The sequence below is a fragment of the Rutilus rutilus genome, assembly GCF_951802725.1.
Source record: "Rutilus rutilus genome assembly, chromosome: 2".
NCBI classification, from domain to species: Eukaryota; Metazoa; Chordata; class Actinopteri; order Cypriniformes; family Leuciscidae; genus Rutilus; species Rutilus rutilus.
Window position 1 is genome coordinate 46,773,370 of NC_140210.1, and position 21,162 is coordinate 46,794,531.

The 21,162-nt window shown below is 35.4% G+C and overlaps 1 protein-coding gene across 4 annotated transcripts; it reads right to left on the bottom strand.

Moving 5' to 3' along the window:
- Positions 1 to 358: 358 nt before the first annotated feature.
- On the bottom strand, positions 359 to 19,800 carry LOC311278229 (uncharacterized protein). Of its 4 annotated transcripts, none has more exons than XM_084388910.1 (9): positions 19,441 to 19,800; positions 16,725 to 16,792; positions 15,238 to 15,356; positions 10,099 to 10,521; positions 9,718 to 9,931; positions 8,455 to 8,666; positions 8,235 to 8,382; positions 1,816 to 1,925; positions 359 to 1,721 (listed from the first exon to the last, which is right to left on the bottom strand). In XM_084388910.1, the coding sequence occupies exons 2-9, from the start codon at positions 16,762 to 16,764 to the stop codon at positions 1,455 to 1,457; spliced, it is 1,533 nt and encodes a 510-aa protein (XP_084245036.1). In that variant the 5' UTR covers positions 16,765 to 16,792; positions 19,441 to 19,800; the 3' UTR covers positions 359 to 1,454. The 4 variants fall into 4 exon arrangements, with proteins under 4 accessions (XP_084245036.1, XP_084245037.1, XP_084245038.1 ...); XM_084388912.1 differs by having other exon boundaries at positions 360 to 1,721; positions 8,455 to 8,663; XM_084388913.1 differs by having other exon boundaries at positions 1,530 to 1,747.
- Between the last annotated feature and the right edge of the window lie 1,362 nt (positions 19,801 to 21,162).

Below are 21,162 nucleotides of genomic sequence, written 5' to 3' on the forward strand. Positions count from 1 at the left end.
TATCTAGGCTTCAGAAAAGTGTAAAATCTCTTGAAAGAAGTAGTATAATACTTATTTTAAGCAGTGCATTTAGTCAAAAATAACTTAAAACTAGCTTGCAAATTCTTATTTTAAGCGGTACATTTAGTCAAAAATAACTTAAAACTAGCTTGCAAATTCTTATCTTAAGCGGTGCATTTAGTCAAAAATAACTTAAAACTAGCTTGCAAATTCTTATTTTAAGCAGTGTATTTAGTCAAAAATAACTTAAAACTAGCTTGCAAATTCTTATTTTAAGCAGTGTATTTAGTCAAAAATAACTTAAAACTAGCTTGCAAAATCTTATTTTAAGCGTTTTCTTCTTTCTTAATTTGTGAGAAAAGGTCTTAAAACCAGAGCCACTAAACAAGAGAATTCTTCTTAATTTAAGAATTGTCAAAATTAGCTTTTCAGTCTTAAAATAAGACAAAGAATTTAAACTTAAAACAAATTACTTAAGAAAACAAAATCAAGACCATGCAGAATTGGTACAGCCAACAATTATTTATTCAATATTTCAAGTTTTTCTTTTAACACCATAGATATCAAAGGAAAAACATTACTTGCTCCTTCTCCAAACAGTGAAACTTCTCTTACAAAAAAAACAAAACAAAAGACAACAACAAAAATACTGTTTTGTTACAATATTTTACTGTATGTTCATTAAACACCGTGGGATAGTTACCCCAACAATGTAAATGTTGGCATCATTTACTCACCTTCAAGTTGTTCCAAACCTGTGTGAGTTTCATTCTTCTGTTAAACACAAAATAAGATGAATAAAGAAAGTTGGCAATCAGAGCTGATGGCACCCATTGACTTCGATTGTATTTACTATGATGATGTACTATTTACATCATCTCTCTGATCCAGGTTTGGAACAAGTTGAGGGTGAGTAAATGATGCCAACATTTTCATTTTTGGGGGAACCGTCAATTGAAAGAGATTACCTGACACAGGAAAAAAGAAGATGGCACAGTACTGTAGTGCATTACATTCATGTTTAAGCATAAGGAACTGTCACTGGAACTGAAATAGAACTCCAGAACAATTTGTTGCAAAGATGGTTGAGAAAAGAAAAAAAAAACATCAGTAAGTACTTTGTGTTTGTAAGTACATCAGTAAGTAGATGGTAGATACATCAGTTCGTTTTTATTTATTTTGTTGGTGTATGTAGTTTCATATTGTTATCTACTATTTTTTTTTTTTTTATTATTATTTTTTTTTTTACATTTTTGTGTGAAGCGCATTGTATTGCTGTTGAGTATGAAATGCGCTGTACAAATAAATTTGCCTTGCCTTGCCTAGACAAGTACATCATCACCCATCAACTATGGTTCACTCCCACCTCAGATGTTACTGGCAGTGTGAAAATGTTATTCTTAACACCTCTACTGCCCAATAAAATCCTTCCACTCTGCCATGGCTTTTTTGAATTATGCTGTGGCGTCTTGCTCATGGAGTGTATCCTGCAATATTTCGGTCTGAATGACAGAAAGGAGGGTTGCCACGCATCTGGGATAGGTAAGATGAAGGGTGTAGTAGTAAGCCATCAAATAAAGAAGAGCTTCACTGAGGTCTTCCTTTGCAAATGTGGTGATGGGAGTGGTTCCGATAGCGAGAAGACAGTTGGAACCATCAAAGATTAAAACAGGGCTGGAGAATGATCTCTTCTGAAGGTAGATGGTGGGGTCTTCTGTTGGCTGAGGAAAAAAGAGAAATAAAAAACCTGACAAATTTCTTTAGGAAAAAAAAAAAAAAATAGTTGGATGTGACAAAATGTGAACAAACTCTCACCTGAAGGACATGAAGCAATGCCTCACTGGCATGTCCCATCTTCTTAGGTGGTGCAGTTGGAGAAGGAAAGAGTGTGGGGAGTGCCCTGAATAGCGCTATGGCATATTCCACTACAACAGAACAAATAAACTTTTACTTAACAATTATTTTTCCTAAACATTTTCCGATTTGCATTTTTTGTAAAATTTTGATTCTCAATTTTTTTGATTGTAAAAATTTGATTTTGATTCATGATTCTCCCCCAATTCTGAATAGACAACTAAAGAAAATACATAAATTTAATAGAGGTTCTGACAAAATTATAATTGCTGCAGTCTAATTTTTAAATATTCAATTAATTTTAATTATAAAAATAAATAAAAAATATGTTTGAATGAATGATTCACTCATAAAGACTTATTTCATTACTGGATGAATCAGCGTTGTTTGAATCTCTTGAATGAATGATTCAATGACAAATACATTTTTAAACAGTCAGTATTTGTCGCCACCTACTGGCACAACGTGTTGGCGATGCAATCTTATGTGAAGTGTAAAAGTTACTTTCATTGGTTTGAACACTGCTGTAGACATCAGTGTTTATATCCGAAATATAAACTTTTAACTTCATACTTTTAATTATTTTAACACAGAAATAATGATACTTTGTTGTTGAAAAGAATGTATGTGAAGCCGTTTCATACGTTGTCATGTATAGGTATGAAATGTTCACTTTGATTGTACTTATCAAAGGTTTAATAAACAGTGAACCACTGTCATTTAGGAATAAGATCACATGGGTGTTTTAATCGAGAACACATTCTTTTAACAATTAATCATGAACCTCTAATGGAATTTATAATACTAGGTTTATTCAAAGGGGTCATGCCTTTTTAATATTTTTTATTATTGTTGTCTGGTCAACTTATGACGTCAACTTATGATGTTCGCTTGGTTTTTACCAGTGTTTCCCACACATAGACTAATTTGTGGCGGTGCGCCACAGAATCAACACCGGCCGCCACATATTGCGTTTCGTTATAAAAAAAATATACAAAAAATACGCTATTTAAAACACGCAGCGTATTCATTCAGCTGCATTTCCTTTCCCTGCTCTCCCTCCGTCTCTCTGTTACTCACGCGTCTCTCTCACAACACAAGCGATGTTTTGTCTCGCCAAGACCTTATTTGATCGGTGAGCAGAGGTGGAGATTCCAGGGGTCAGAAAGTAAAAGTCCTGCCATATATTTATTCCACCCATGAACTCACACAGCAAACACTCCAGTGTTAAATGAACTCTCCTGGGAGTTTATTTGGATCCAGACTCAAGAGTGTTAAAGTTAATGAGATAATTAAGTGATTGATTGAGTGATGATTGACCATTATTGAAGACACCTGATGTTAACAAGCAGAATCACTGAAGGAGAAAAATCACAATTTTAGACACCGTTATGGAGATTAGTGTTCGATTTAGTTGGGCAGTTGACCTTCAAATTATTATCTTTAGATTTTGTTTGGCTGTTGATCTGAGTTATTACAGCCAGATGAACAAAAAGAAAAGTTGATCAGGTGGTGGATCAACTGGATAATTTGATCTGAATCACTGAACTCAATTAGAGCCTAATCTCTGACTTAAATGTATATTGGTCATTACAACATCACAGTAATTCTACAGATTAAGTTCCAGATTTTTCAATATAATTCAAATTATTTCTTAAAAGTTGTTCTGATAAAGAAAAAGAAAATCTCTCTTTAAGGCACACACAGACATCAAGATTCAGTGTATGAATCTCAACAATGGTGACAAAAAGAATATTCAATTAGGAAAACAAGACAATTGAGATCATAATTTATTCATACCGCAATGCATGATGGGAGCCATGGATGAGTTTTGATTGGTGGCACCCAGAATGCACTGCAACATGCTTTATTATTGTCACCATTGTTGAGAATCACAGGCTGATTCTTGGTGTCAGTGTGTCCAAATAATATATTTGATCAGAACAACTTTCAAGAAATCTTTCTGATTACATTGAAAATGATTAACATGGCATAATATTAGAATCACAGGCAGCTATAATCAACAAGGTAAACTTAACTCTCTAAATGAGTTTTGTGATTCAGGTCAAATTATGATTATGTCAAAACATAACCAACACCACCTGATCAACGTTTCTCTTTGTTCATCTGAGAGTTATAACCCAGATACAACAGCCAAACAAAATCTAAAGTTATTAGTTTAAGGGTCAAGTGCCCAACTAAAGCAAACACTGATCACCATAATGGCAACTTAAAAAAGAGATTTTCTCCTTCAGTAATTCTGCTTGTTAACATCAGGTGTTTTCAATAATGGACAATCATCACTCAAACAATCACTTAATTAGCTCATTAACTTTAACACTCTTGAGTCTGGAGCCAAATGAACTCACAGGAGAGTTCATTTAACACTGGAGTGTTTGCTGTGTGAGTTCATGGGTGGAATAAATATATGGCAGGACTTTTACTTTCTGACCCCTGGACTCTCCACCTCTGTCGGTGAGTGATGTAGTAGATGACTGAAAGAACGAGCACAGAGAGAGGCTGTCTTGTTCTCTCTCGCTCACTCGCGCATATTAAGGCCCTTTCACACTGGACGCGATTTTGACGCACGAATAATTCGCGCGATGGTTTTATTTTTCGATCAGCTGTTTGTGTAATGAGTGCTTCCACACCGAACGCGAATGTGCTGCGGCGAAAAAACGACTTTTATTTTATTCGCTTCGATGTCGATTTTTTTTTACTTTTGCGGCGACAGAATACTAGGCTTCAGCCAATCATATACTACAAGGACAACGATTTGAAAGGCAGCGTGTGGTGTAGCATTGCCAACCAACACGGTTATCACGACTGTGAGTGTGTTGTGTGATAGTTTTAGTCGTTGTATAGTCCTGTGCTGTGTAGGCTAGCAGGCTAAACTACATTTGGGATAGAAAGCTAACACTATTACGTCAAAGATAGAGACAGAGACCGTGTTTACTTTGAACATGTAACAAAATGTAGTGAGACTATGCTGCTTTTAGTATACTATACATTCTTTGTGTGATATCTACAGTTTCTAGTCGAATGATTTTAACTTGTTACACACACACATACACTCACTCGTGCGCACACACACACACACACTCGCGCGCGCACACACACACACTCGCTCACTTCGTGTGTTACATGTAATGTGTAGTGACATTACAAAACGCACTGTGTGAAGACGCAAAAAACTGCACATAAGCATACTCCCCTTCAGACTCTGTTCTTTAAGATTGGGTGCACCCAAAACCTTCTTTTCTGTCTTTTCTGTCCTTTCCTTCTTTTCTGACAAGTGTCCATGTTTTCTCAGCTGTCGGCGCGAAAGTTTTGGAATGTTGAAGCTCTCTGAACGTCACAGACGTCGCAAATTCGCGTCGCGGCTGATGTGAATGGTTTTGACGCGAACTATTCGCACACGAACTATTCGCTTTTTCGTTTCGCTTTTTCGTTACGCATCCGGTGTGAAAGGGCCTTGAATCAAAATCAATTGAGAATTGACACGATGGTAAAAGATCTGAAGACCGAAGTTTCACATGAAGCATTCGGGTATTTTTTTCCTGAAAGCGTTCCGTCCATTCAGCTGACATGAAAAACACTTTCAATAAACAAAACAAAACCGATCCAATGATTAAATGTTTTCTGTGTTGACAAATCTTGTGCGATGTCCATAACTGCCGGGATAAATCACACAATGCGTACAAGTCCGCTAATGACACGTCCGATTCGCGAACTAATGACTCCTTTGAACCGATTCAACCAAAACAATCTTGACTGTTTGCGGTAAATGCAGTTGGATTGTCGAGGTCAAAACTCTAAATAAGCTGTGAATCAAATAAACCTACTATAAATAATGTTGTCATTTTTTTACTCTTACACAGAATTTTGGGATTTTGTGAAGGTGTGAATAATTTGATTAATATTTAATATATTAAAGTTTTGTGTTACAGATTATTAACGGAGATTATTATTATTGAAGTAGGTGTTAATCTAATTCTGTGGAGGCGGGGTTTGATACCCTTTGACCTCATAGATCCCCACTTTTAAAAAGCTGTCGTTCGCTGTGCCTGGTGTCAATAAAAGCTTTTATTGGACTAACAAGGAAGTTTTCAGTTCTGAAACTTACAGGATATTCTCATAGTATGATGACCTAAAAGCTCAGGAAAAGCTCAGGAAAATTTGATTTCTCTGTTCATCACCCCTTTAACCCTCTGGGGACCAAAAACGCGCTTCAAGTTTCATCATTCAGTCACCTGCGCGTTGGGAAGATGACACGGTACACCGGTGCGGAAGCCCTTCAGTTCGTCCTGGATACTAGCGACGAAGAGTCCACATTTTCATCCGAAGAGGAGCGCGATTACTCTGATGACGACCGTTTGTATTTTGAAGAGCGTCTTGATCCAGCCGTGGATAGAATTTCGGATGAGTAAGTATTTATTCTTACTTGCATTAGTTGACAAGCTATTCAAAACATGAGCTTACATATTATACTGGGTGGACTTGCCATCCAGAGTATTGACATTTGATATCTACCTATATTCAACACGATCTAATGAAAGTGCATATCTATACCATGAATTTAATATCTCGTACCATTTCAACGTCAAAAATGTTTTTTTTTTTTTTTTTTTTGTGTACATATGCTACACCCCTTGGTTAGGAAATTTGTATTTGTATGTGTAGCCTAAATGAAATGTTTAGATCATTATGTATGAAAGATAGAATTTAGAAAGTAGGCCTAGTAGGTGTTTAGATTATATTTTGACTATATAAATGCTGCCTCATTATCATTAACGATGCATGCTCGCAAATATCAGTTGTAAATGTGTGTAAATGTGCTGAAATGTGTAAATATACCCAGTTAATGAAGTGCACAAATGTGTTAGGCTAATGTTTGCGGTGTGCCTCTCCGGTAATGGCCCATTGACACGCATATAGGCTTATTGCACGCGTCTAAAATTATTTACATCAGTTATTCATTATAGACTAATGCTACTATAGTTATATTTATGTAATAATATTCTTCAACTTTTTTAAAAGGAATGTAGCGTCATCACTACCTTCGCCTGCAACTCGGAGTGCGCTTAGCAACACAGTCAGAAATCAGAAAGAGTAAGTACATATTTACCCACTATTTTACAGATGTTAGTTACATTTTGTTTATACTTAGTGTTAATAATATGAGCCTGTATGACTTTATTATTTATTTTTGGAGATTGGTTGATGTTACATATGTTTTATGTTATCAGCATTGCTAAATGTCCATCAGTTATGCATGTGCTGGAATGGTACTCTGTAAAATATATGATAATAACAGTTTTTAACTTTTTTTAAAAGGAAAGTAGCTTGTTCACTCTCGCCTTCCACTGCAACTCGCAGGACACGCCGTAGCAACGGAAATCAAAAAGAGTAAGTACATATTTATCTACTATTTTACAGATGTTAGTTACATTTTTGTTTATATACTTCGTGATGATACAAATGTAGCCTATATGTGCCTGTGTGGCTTTGCAAAAAATGTGGTGTTATGCATGCACAATATAACAATTATTGATTGGTAATGTTAATATAAAAGAGCTTATATTGTGTTGCTTTATCAGCATTGCTAAATGTCCATCAGTTATGCATTATTTATTTTGGTCACATTTGATTTGCTTAGAGCTCGCATCAACGGAGCATAAGCATTTACTGTGAGATACCTTTTGTTTTTACAAAATTACAATAAAACAGATTGAAAAACAAAACATTTGAATCTCCTCATTCTTTGTTAAGGCTGCCTCACTTGATGGCCCATTAGCACTTGGGGGAGCGTCTATGTCACACCCCTGGTCTGAATCTCATTAATATTGATGACCCATTACCACTCCCACGCATAAACCTCTTCTGACAAAAAAACTGTTTTACAATGTTTAAATCAATGTTGTGTTTTATGTGAAAGATTAGGCAGGATGATTTTCAGATCATTTTGAAGCTAGAACTCAAAGGGACAACATCAATTAATCAAAAGTCTTGTGGACACATATTTAATATGTGTTTTGTGGTCTTAATTCAGCAACTTTCATTTTAATTTTTTCCAAAAACCATGCATAAACATTATTCTCTTAAAAATACAAACATCTACATACACGTTGCTCGCATATTATGGTAGGCCTGTTTGTGCTATATAGAGTGAATTTACACCTTTGCCATTAACATGTTTATAAATAACTGAAAAAAGCACAAATGTCAGAGCATGTCAGAACATCTCAACGACCCCAAAAACAGCTTGGTCCCCAGAGGGTTAATCAGGGTTACATTGGCAATATACACAATCATATTTACACCCATGTCTGAGCAAGAACACAGCAATACAGTGTACTAGAGACAGTAAAATGACTTGCCTCCATCCAGGGTCATGGGTGGCTTCATCACTTTCTTCCAAACGGCATAAAACTGCACCTTGGCGCAGAAGTCTTCCCATCGTTTCTTTAACCCATCTATGAATTTGCTGTTGCCCTTATCCAAGATCCGACACAGCTCATCCATCACCTATGCAAATATGTGTTAAAACCTGCAACAATGCTTGCTTTGTAAATGAGCCAAAATTATTTAATTGCATACATTACGAAGATCCTTGAAACATGGATAAGCATCCAGGATCTTTGTGTGCCTTTCTTCTTCTTTTAGGGTATCACTGTCAATGAAGGCTCGTCTTGCTTGAAACTCAAGGTCAAGGATTTGGGAGACAGCATCTTGGTTGGGTTTTGGCTTTTTATACATCTCCTGCAGAGTTTTATAATGCCTGGCCTGTGCTGTCAGGCTATCCCTGTCTGCTTAAATGGAGAATGGGTAAAATGGGTATTGGACACACAATTCTAAATAATTATATGGGTTTTAGATTAACATAAAAAATGTCTCATGAAATAGTCCGTTTTGGCTGAATAATGACTTTAAAAACAATTTGACAGTTAAAAGTGCAAAATATATTAAAATATGAAACAATCTTAACCCTCAACGCACACACAGTAATAAAAAAAAAAAAAAAAAAAAAAATTCACATTATATCAAGACTAGGGATGCAAATTATCGATTAATTAATTAATCATCAGTTGATTGACCTTTTCAATCGATTAACGATTAACTGATAAGCGGATATTTTCCTGAGAATGTAAATTTCTCACGGTATCAATAGTGTCTTTAACATAAAAAGCAAAATATTGCTTATATACTGAATAAAAATGCATGTTATATTGCTCAATTGATGTTTTATTGTAACAGTTGGGATTACTGAAACAAATATACTGCACAAAACGCTATGTTCCTCACCAAATTAATGAGAATGTTTTTTTAATCTAAATAAAGGGCTAGTAGGATTGTAAAATGTTTCAATGTGATTGATCATTTAATTAAATTAATTATTTAATAATCAAATATAACGACTAATGAAAAGTGTCACCAACGCCTCAGATGTGTGCTTGGAATATGTGAGTGTTGTGGACGTGCTATTCCTGGAACAACGCGCTGAAAATGGCAACTAAACCCAATGAATTCACAACGATTTAATAAAACAGTGTTCTCATGTAATGTAACATGTAATGTAATGTAGTATGTCCTAATCATAGTTATTATTAACCGTGCATTGCTATTTGAGCTGCACGCTGAATGAATTCCATTAAACTGAAGCACTTTGCTCGCGCATGAACCTGCTTAATCCGTGATCAATAAGTTTAATCGATTAAATGTATTATCGACAATTAATCGATCGTCGATTAATCGTTTACATCCCTAATCAAGACCCAGTCAGAAAAGTAAAATATAAATATCTGTAATATAAAATATCATAAACAATCATTATATTGCCCAGCCTTGTTGCAATCAACTTACATGCAGTGTGGCTGTCATCAGAACTGCTCCCCGATGTTTCATGCAAGATAACGGTCGATCCACCACTTGAGACCGCATCATTATCTTCTCCATTGTCACTTGATGAGAAGTCAATCCTTTTCTTTGATTGGCCCCTCTCTGGTGTTGGTCCCTGTCTCTTCTGTGGGGATTTTACATTCTGCAGCCTCTTATGAAGATTTTTGTAAATACTCAGCTGTGGTAAATAAAATGTCACATTGAGCGAAACAAAGATGAGCGAAACAAATAAAAATGAAAACTTTGAACTTTGTCACAGATAAACAAGGTCAGACAAAAATAAATAAACAGACGCTAAACCGTAAGTCCAATAAAAAAAATCTAGAACAAATTTACATCACTTACATGTTTCATAGTTTTGTCTTTATCTTGTAGCATGGGATAATACTCCACGATTCTTTTGGCCATTGCTGTGACTTCATACTTGCGAGGGTAGCGGACATCCTCTCCTAGCTGACTTGCTCTCAAAATGGAAATCATGCTGGTGACGGTGTTCCTCACCAGCCTGCATCTCAGCTCTTTGGACATGACACATTCCTGCTCTCTGCCAGTGCGCGCCATTTCAAAGTAATGCTTACGACCTTGCTCCAACTCACTGTCTGTATAAACCACATATTCTGGAGGACTGGGAAGCTGTAGGGTCTTCTTTGGGCTTTTCTTCTGCAATGGAGTGGATTCCTGAGGGCTGAATGGAGGGGTTGCTCTAAGTGCAGACACAGTTCTTGTTTCACTATGGCCAGCTTGGTCTGGTAAGGTGGGATTCTCATCCTAAAAATGCAGATGAAAAAAAAATTTGCCAGACAAACAACAGAGCCATTTAGAAACAACGTGTCTTGTGCTAGATATTATTTGACAAAGTAGGTAACCGCAGAGCCCGTCTACGGGGAGCCTTGGCACTTCCTGTTAGCCCCCATTGTATAGATCTTGGTTGCAGTTCCACTAGAATTCCACTGGAGGTGATCGCGGCCGAGTGCAGACTGAATGGGAGTCAATGGGGCTAGACGGCTTAAAGGAGAACTCCGGTCAATTTTAACATTGAGCTCATTTTTTTGTACATTTGGAGTGCTGTCAATACAGAGAACAACGACAAAAATCGGTGTTGCCTACACCGTGTTATCCTCTTTTTAAAATTTGCACCCTGTTGACTTCAATGGGGCAAGTTTTAAACCTGCTTTTAGCCTCTTAACATCCTTGATGTGTCATTACAAGTGCACAGATCATGTGAGTGATTCCTTCGGAGTGAACGCGAGTGAATCTGACTGCAATAAATGTGAAAGATATGTTTAAAAAATGATGTTATTTAACCCTTGTGCATCAATTTAAAAAAGTTACTCATAGGTCCAAAGAGGACAAAAATGTCCATGTCAAAAAACTGTCATAAAAAGTTGAAGCTTGGGAGCACAGACTTAACTTTGGTATCATTTTAAAGAATACCCTTGGCAGATTACTGCTGAAGTAAATTTTTATAAGTATAAATTTTTATAAGTATAATTTATTTTTATAAGTAAATCAAAAAAAAAAGTTATATAGGTTCAAGTTTATGAAAATTATTTCTGAATATTTTTTTATATCAAATATATATTTTATGAAACAAGTTGAACTCTAAAACGGCTAGAAAATCAAAGCCATACATCTAAATAAGTTTCCCCAAACTTTCCCCATTGGATCCCAGCAAAACTCCACTGGTGAACAGTGATTGGCTTTGTCATTTGCAGTTGAGTTTTTCTCTCTCAATACTACAAACACACACATGCACTTTTTTATTTTATTACACACATACAAACCACACTTAGACATCCATACCAACACACCCACACAATTATCGTTGCATAATTTATCCAGTTGGCTCTATAATAGCTCAAAATTAATGCAGTTAACATCAACAACAACAAAAAAAAATAGGTCCAAAAGGGACAAAAATGTCCATGTCAAAAAACTCTCATAAAAATGTTATGCTTGGGAGCAAATACTTAAGTTTGATCTCATTTTAAAGAAGACCCTTGGCAGATTGTTATTGAAGTGAAAAAATTGAAAAAAGTGCAACCAAAAAAATGTTATAGAAGTTTAAGTTTATGAAAAATATTTATAAACATTATAATCAATGTTTTATATAAAATATAAATAAGTATTTTGTGTAACTAGTGCAACATTTTTTTTTCAAATGAAATAGGGGTGAAATAGTAAAATTACAATAAAAATAGACACCTGTGCCAAAATTAATGCAGTTAACATTAAAAAAAGAAAAAACTTACACATAGGTCCAAAAGGGACAAAAATGGCCAAGTCAAAAAACTCTCATAAAAATGTTATGCTTGGGAGCAAATACTTAAGTTTGATCTCATTTTAAAGAAGACCCTTGGCAGATTGTTGTTGAAGTGAAAAAATTGGAAAAAAGTGCAACCAAAAAAATGTTATAGAAGTTTAAGTTTATGAAAAAATATTTATGAACATTATAATCCATATTTTATATAAAATGTGTATTTTATGAAACATTTGGAACTCTAAAACTGATATAAATTCAAAGCCATAAATCTAAACAGGTTGTGTTCCGAATTTGAGGATGATATCTCAAAAAATGAGCTTTCAGTAAGATTTTGTTTGGGCGCAGTACCAGACTTTCCCCATTGGATCTCAGCAAAACTCAACTGGTGAACAGTGATTGGATTTTTGATTTGCAGTTGAGTTTTTCTCTCTCAAATATTACAAGCACACAAACACACTTTTTATTTTATTACACACATACAAACCACACTTAGACATCCATACCAACACACCCACACAATTATCGTTGCATAATTTATCCAGTTGGCTCTATAATATGCCGAAGCAGAAAACAGGAATAAAGCGAGTATTTGCTTTATAGGCCTAACCTGAAAAAATGGTACCATCTGATAAAAAATTGTAAAAATGTCAATTTTGAAGCCTTGCCAACAGAATGAAAGCCTATTAAAAAAGATTGCATCATTTTATAGTTAAACGTCACAGGGATTAAAAAATGCAGTTTTAATGGGTTTCAATGGGGACATTTTTGTCCAAAAGGCGCTAAGAGGAAGTATTTTGTGTAAATAGTGCAAAATAGATTTTTTAAAGTAAATGGTGATGAAATAGTAAAATTCCAATAAAAATACACACCTGTGACAAATTTTATGCAGTTAGCATTAACACAGGCAAAGTGATCAAAAAAACAAAACTGAAAAGGACAAAAATGTCCTCAAGGATGCACAAGGGTTAAGCCAGTGCTCATACCTGTTTACATCCTGTTTTCGGGTTGAAGTCCAAAGTAGTCGATTGCCGAGTTCACGCGCGTGATCATATGTACTAAACCTATGCGCGTGAACTCGACAATCGACTACTTTGGACTTCAACCCGAAAACAGGATGTAAACAGGTATGAGCGCTGGCTTAAATAACATCATTTTTTAAACATATCTTTCACATCTACTGCAGTCAGATTCACTCGCGTTCACTCCGAAGGAATCACTCACATGACCTGTGCACTTGTAATGGCACATCAAGGATGTTAAGAGGCTAAAAGCAGGTTTAAAATATGCCCCATTGAAGTCAATAGGGTGCACATTTTAAAAAGAGGATAACACGGTGTAGGCAACACCGATTTTTGTCGTTGTTCTCTGTACTGACAGCACTCCAAATGTACAAAAAAATGAGCTCAATGTTAAAATTGACCGGAGTTCTCCTTTAATGTGTCTTTCACCTGATTGCCGTTGAGAAATCTCAGATTTTATTGTAGGTTTTGCCAGTTCAACATGGGTTATAGGTCGAAAGTTGAATGAACGAGTACTTATGTCCTTTCGATTTCTTACAGGTTGAGTTGTTGTTGCCCATAACTGCTAATGAACGCTGATTGGTCAGTGAAGGACTGATTACGACCAGAGATACCGCTTGATGGCATCGTGGCATCCGAAGCGGGACCAGAAACAAACAAAACAAAAACTCTTCTAGCACGTGTGTTTACCTGTGTCAGCTGTGTTGTTGATGCCACGAGTGAAAAGAAAGTGCAGAGCGCGAACGCACCAAAGTGACTGAAGGATTGCCGTTAAGCAGTATCTCTGGTCGTACATGTGTATGACGTCATTGACACTTTAAAAGACGTTTTAAAGCAAATAAGGCCCCATTTACACTACATGGTTCAAGTGACCCAAATCCGATTTTTTCCTCTCATGTGGCACAGATCGGATATGACCGGTGAACGTGTAAGCAGGAAAAAAACGCATGGATTCCGATTTTCTCAGATCGGATTCAGGCCTCATTCATATGTGGTAATAAATCGGATATGAATCGGATACGTGCATTTGCGTGTGCCATGTAAGCAGACAAATCGGATATTCCCCAGTAAATGCGAGTCACGTCATTAAAAAAGGGACGTCAACTCAGGTGGACACCACCAACTTTTACATGACTTATTATAGGCGCGATGGAGGTCGAAGGCTCAACACAGTGGAGTATTTTTTTCTACACCTTATGAGAGAAATGTTTTGCTGACCTTTGAAAATAGTGCGGAAAGCAAAACACTGCATAATTAGAGATGCGCAGATGAGCTCCAACGTCACCCGAACCCGCAGCCAAAAACAAATCATCCACCCGCACCAATAATTTTCTCTGATTTAAGTATCCGCACCCGATGCCGATGGTCAAAGTTATTATTCGTATGTGTTGTTACGCGTGAGGATAAATGGATGGTCATCATCTTCAACAGCGGACTCGAGGTGACGGTTGATGCGTGCATATAATACAATGATGAATGAGCGCTGCTTTTAAATGAACATTTCTTTAAAACAAAATTTATTTGACAGAATTTAATTTTCCTTATGGCATAAGCAGGCTTTACTCCCTTGAAACTTAAACTGGAATGGAACATGCTCATATTTTAGAGAATAAATATTTTCGTTAATAATGATGTCTATCCACCCGCGAGTCGCGACCCACCCAAAATTAATCAGAATGTTATTTTTTTTTAGCCTACTATCTGCGCATCACTATAATAATTTTGTCTGTTTCTGCATCCATTGCATATCGAGCTGTTTTACTTCATTTTCCGGGCCATAATGTCTACATTCGGTTGTTTTGGTAGTGTATAGTGTAAATGCAAATATCGGATATGGGTCTCTTTTAAAAAATGATGTAAGCGGGTCGTCAAAAAAAACGGATATAGTCAGCAAATCGGAATCGGGCATCAAGACCTGCAGTGTAAATGCAGCCTAAGTGACTCTAAAAAATCTAACACCCAGCCATGTGTAATTTCTTTGCATCTCCTTTCGAATACAACATTCAAATTACTAGACAAAAAATTATATTCTGAGAAAAGTGGATTTTGAGGGGTATAGCGCCATAGACCTCCATTCATTCTGCACTCATCCGCGAGCGCCCCCGCATGGACAGAGATGTGTTACTGCAGCCAGTCCATAAACCGGAAGTAAGCAGAGAGTGCCAATTCTCTTCCTATTAGACTTTCTCTGGTAACAGTTACCTCTGGGCTAATAAGAGCCCACACTCGTTTCCTCCTGAGAAAGTTTTCTGGCCCAGGAAAAAGGTCTCTCAAATCATCACGACTGAGGGTTTGGAGCAGGGCCTCATCAATGTTGGCAGCTATAAAGACAACCCAATAGTTAAAGGTAGGGTAGGTAATCTTTTTTCTAAAAAAAAACATTCCAAATTTGTTTAAACTGTCTTTATATACCAATACATAATTAAAATGTAAGTACTCTGAAAAAGAAAATATAAAAATCGAGTGACTGTAGACCTTTTAATCTGCAATAAACACAACTCATTATTTCCATTCACTCCCACCCCCTCCCTTCTGAGCTCCTTCCAAAGCCACGCCCCCAAAACACATGAACGCGCGACGCCAAACGCTCAGGCTCAGCTGGAAGACGCATTTATTACCTGAGACGAGTGGAGAGGAAGGAGCGCAGTGCATGCAGTGACATCATGTCAGAATCACATGTAATAAAATACCTAACTTTATCACTATGAATATAAACAAATAAGATTTCTTTTAGTACTCACTATCAAGCTAGCATATCGATACTGGTAAAGTTTCATTCGGTAACGAGCTATATTTATAAGGCAAAACTAAAAACAGGTTGCATTGATACACGTTTTTCCATTACCATCAGTTACACTGTGATGAAGGTGAATTTCGTGTAAGATTCATAACATATACGGTGTTTTGCATGTAAGAGTTTCCATGATGAAAACATTGTTGACTGAAGACTAACATACACTCCGAGTCCGGAGACAAGTACCGCATCGTCGGTTCGAGGACAGGTCCGGGGTTGAGGGCGAAGCAGAGGAGGTCGTTCAAGAGTGCGGGCAGGGTCCGAGGAAGTAGTTTTTGCCTTGTTTGCCTTCGCTGACTGCATGCAGGTGCTTTGAGCTGAATATTTCCGGAACGGTCGGTGACATGTGATGAGTGCACGCAGGGCAGCGCGCGCAGTGGGGCTCGGGCACGAGACATGAAGGCATCTGATTGGTTCTTTACATTCGCACCGAATGGCAGTGATTGGTCAGAGTTTTTACTGTCCTGCAGCTGCTACAGAGGTCTGATTTTTTTCATTCCTTTTTCTAAACACATAATGTATTGACTACTATCAGGATGGAAGGACCATTTCACCCAGTATAAAAAAAAGTGTTTCTGAACAGGATTACCTACCCTACCTTTAATAAACCTTTAACTATATATATTTTTTTTTACCCATTGCATCTTATAAATTTACCAGCATTTAACTTGATAGGTCAATATTTGTGTCTTGTCACTTTATCTCTTGTCCATGTAAAACTGTAAAAACAATTTTTGAGATCACTGTCAGCATGTACAATAAGCTGACAATTTAAATGAAATTAATATAAATGGTCAGCTTATTGATCATGCGGACAGTGATCTCAAAATGTTTTTTTTTTTTTTACTTTATATTAATTTAATATGTAGCTTTATAACACTTAAACATGACCTACCCTTTAAAGTCGATACTGAAACATCATCCAGTTCATCCATTATTGTACCTTTCTTGTAGTTCCTTTACCTGGCAGGCATGGAAAATATCACATAATAAGGTTTGTTATTGTTAATAAAGGTTAATATAAAGGTATAGCCATGGTTTATAGTGAATAAATGTATGTAGGTTATTTCTTTGTTAAAAAATAATTTATTCCTGTGATGCAAAGCTGAATTTTCAGCATCATTACTCCAGTCTTCAGTGTCACATGTGACATCCAGTCTATCACATGATCCTTTAGAAATCATTCTAATATTCTGATTTATTATGAGTGTTGGAAACAGTTCTGCTGCCTAATATATTTGATGAATCAAAGGTTAAAAAAAACTGCATTTATTCAAAATAAAAAATATTTTCTAATAATTTAAATCTCCTTTACTATCAATTTTTATCAATTCAACACATCCTTGCTGAATAAAAGTATTGATTTCAAAAAAAGGAAGAAAAAAAATGACTGACCAGCTGTGTATATTGTTGTTACAAAAGATTTATATTTTTTTTAAAAATGCTTCTTTATTTTTATTGTTTTACTTTTTATTCATCAAAGTATCCTCAAAAAGTATCACAGGTTATGAAAAAATATTAAGCAGCAGAACTGTTTCCAACTTTGATAGAATGATTTCTAAAGGATCACGTGATAGACTGGAGTAATGATCCTGAAAATTCAGCTTTGATCACATAAATAAATGATAATTTAAGTATAATAAATTGAAAACCAATTATTTTAAATTGTAATAATATATCACAATATTACATTTTTTCTGTATTTTTGATCAAATAAATGCAGGCTTGATGAGCAGAAGAAACTTCTTTCAAAAACATTAAAAATAGTAATGTTTCCAAACTTTTGACCTGTACTGTATATATATATATATATATATATATGGGTGGGAGACATGACATGCAATTCTACCCGTCCATGATGTCATAACCTAATAAAAATGGGTATTTAAAAAAAATATATATCTTCATGTTGTTCCTCAGACAAGATATTATTACAGCACACCATAGCTGTAGTTGGTGTATAAAGACCTCTACTTCAAATTTTTATCTAAACATCAAAATTGTCATGTGGTGTGACTGTCCGGGATATGTGTGACCTTACTAATATGACAATATATATCAGCAAAGTATAAATAATTGATAGATTAACAGTTTAAGTAACAGAATTAGGCCATTTCAACAGACACAGAAAGTGTTGATGTCTGTGTATGATTTTAAAGCAAGTTCTGGCCAAATACATTTTGTCCGTAAAATGGGCTTCATATGGTGAGACACTGCAATCTATATTTTGAACGGGTAATAATTTGGACATCATTATGATGAAGAGGTCCACACTCAACCAGGAAGTTGCAGTGTCATCTCTGGAGTGGTTTGCAAGGTCAAGAGTTGAGTTCTGGCTTTTTTATTTTTAATTAAAAAGCTCTGTATCTGATATGCTCACTAGTGGTCAATGTTTTGTGTCTTATGGTGTTACATTATTTACATAAAAATGAAACTATTTTATACGAATTTTACTTATTAATTCTTAAAAATCATTCCTGCCATGTGGCAATTTACATGCTAAGTATAAGCTAGCTGTTTTTAGTTAACCAAGAGATTAGCTTAACTGAACAAAACGTCATATGGTGTGACACTGTATAATATGGTTTGACTGTTTTTCTAAGTCACACCATATGATATATTTGTCACACAATATTACATACACCTTTTTTAATGATAAATAAATAACTATTCAAAACAAATTCAATGATAATAGTGAATGTTTAATAGTGAACATTAAATTACCTATACAATGAATGTATTTCTTTTCAATTTTATACTTAATTTAATGTTCTTGAAGTGAGATGGTGTTTGATTTACTCATATTTATGAGTTTCTTATAATTTTAAAAGTTTTTAAACAAATGTTAGTATGTTTTTTGATTAATGTTACCTGAATTGAATTAATTGAATGTTGAATGCAAATAAAATACAGTTTTTTGCATTGACAAATTGTGGAGTGGTGCAGTTCATCATATAGCGTGACACTATATCATTTGGTGTGACATTCAGAATTGTGCCAGTAAAAATACTTTCTTAATTATAAATCATAAAAAAAGTCAACAGAACACAAGAGAAATAGTATCAGCAAGAGTCACAAGCATTTTCATAGATTTATAACTGGGTTTAACATAATTAATCTAAAATATCTGGAAAGGCTGAGGAGAGATGACTTACTTTGCATGATGATTTAGAAAAACTATACAAAATCTAATGAATCTGCACAAAAAATGTTTTAAATCTTAAGATAGTAATGAAAACAATTTATGTTGAAGTTAGTTACTTAGGGAGAGTATATCCCATTTTCATTTTATATAGAATAACTTTTATGTCACACCATATGACAATTTTAGGCACGAATGCAACAAATTGGTGAATAAATCCAATTGCAATACAAAATCTAAAAGACCACATATATTGTGGGAAAAGCAAGAGTCAGTACAACACAACTCAATATTTTTTATGCTTAATATTTGAAGTAAAAAATAAAAACTTTTTTCAGGCTTATATGTCTCCCACCCATATATATATATATATAACTCGCATCATTATCTCTTACGCTGTAATGCCTCAAGCTGTCATACTGCACTAAAATTCACGACATGCAATGGAGAAAAATGTAAAACTGCTTACCTTTGTTCTCCCACTTCTTTTCCAAATGTCAGATGATGTTTCCGTAGCACTAAATTTTGTGTGGCATCACAAACAAGAGATAAAACACTAAAGTAAGCGAGCATCTGGATGTCAGACTATTTAAAATTCCGCCATTAGAAAAACTCGTAACTTGCGCATGAGACAAATAGGATATGCTAAACTAGCTGGCTAACGAGACCAAATTATTGCTGGGATCAGGCTGCAGCTTTAACAATCACAGTAACATAATAATTGCAAGAAAATTATGTTTTTTCTATAGTTTAAAATACTTTGTAATGAAAAATATATACCTCACCTCAGCAGAAAACAAAACAATGTGGCTGACTGACGTTTGCCGTCTCTTCCGAGCTAATTGACAGAAGATACCACATGAGTATTGAGGGGAAGTATGAAGTATGCGTACTTGTTCATTTTTTAAGTACTAACTAGCTAGAAACTGAAAATACTACTATATACATAAATTATTTGTGTATGTTTGAAATATAAAGTATAGGTGTTAATTGTTAAACCTGTTTTATATCATTTTAATTGCATTACTTTATAAGTCTCCCCCTCCAATTCCTGATATGGTAATTACCGAACAAAAGCGCGCCAGAATCAAGTTCCGGTTTTCTGATGCTGATGAAGGTGTGACTGTTTCTGATCGTTGGACTGTTTCTTTGCTCTGCTTATCGTTTACAAGTATAATTATATATTAACAAGACTTGATTTTTTTCCTGCATTAGCGGCGGATATTCGCCATCAGCATTCGTCTGCACGCACTTTTTCAACACCATGGCCTGTTGGAGGTGTGTGATTTGCTTCGTTTTTGTTGCCTTAACGTTGAAGTCTCTGTTAAGCCATATTAACACAGCACATAGTCGCAACGCAGATTTCCGTGTTATATGCGGAATTGACGGGTGTACCGAAGAATACAGAGTATTCAATTCCTTCTACTACCATATCTATGGAAGCAGATTAGTCTCAAATATAATTCACGCAAAAAACATGATTCACAAATGCATAGACAATTTCACATGCATGAAACCTAATTCACGTGCACACAAAAAAAATCCACGTGCGTGAAAAAAAAATATATTCACAAAAAGCAATTCACATGCGCAAAATAAAATTATATATACTCATAAAATACATTTCACAAATGCAAAACACAATTCTTAGATATACAACTGTGCACAAAAACCTTTGAATGTTTAAAATGTACGAGTGTATCCTTGCATTTGAATGTGCAAATCGTCATTCACGTACGAATCGCCTTAGATATGTGTGTGTGTGTTTTTGAGACTTTCCTGGCAGCATAACACTCGTAACACAGAGCAGTCGTACTCTTTAGCCAATCAGATTTAAGCTTATCAATCGACCAATCAGTATCACGTGAGGGCGGGCCTACCTACATGTTACGTCATCAGCATTCGACCAGTTCATGGCTGAGCAGAGGTAAGTGCAGTTAATCGTTCATTTCTGTGTTAACTGAAGTTAAAGAAGTTTGAGATCAGTTGAAGCAATAGTTTATTAACTGCTGTTTAGTCCACATGTGAATATAAACATTTATTTTTAGTATTGATGGATTTTCATGTCCTGTCCACCACACATTCAACCTATGATAATGTATGTAATGACGTGCATATATAGGAGACATGTTTTGATCTGCATATATTATGTAGTTTTATTGTTTCAGATTTCCAAGACAGATGATGTATG

Excerpts from the sequence above, each read along its gene's own strand:
- LOC311278229 (XM_084388910.1), bottom strand. The coding sequence starts at position 16,764 with ATGGATGAACTGGATGATGTTTCAGTATCGACTTTAAAGG. Across the intron at positions 15,357-16,724 it reads TTCAGTATCGACTTTAAAGG|CTGCCAACATTGATGAGGCC; the intron begins GTAGGTCATGTT and ends TTGTCTTTATAG. Across the intron at positions 10,522-15,237 it reads GGGCTCTTATTAGCCCAGAG|GATGAGAATCCCACCTTACC; the intron begins GTAACTGTTACC and ends CTGCATTTTTAG.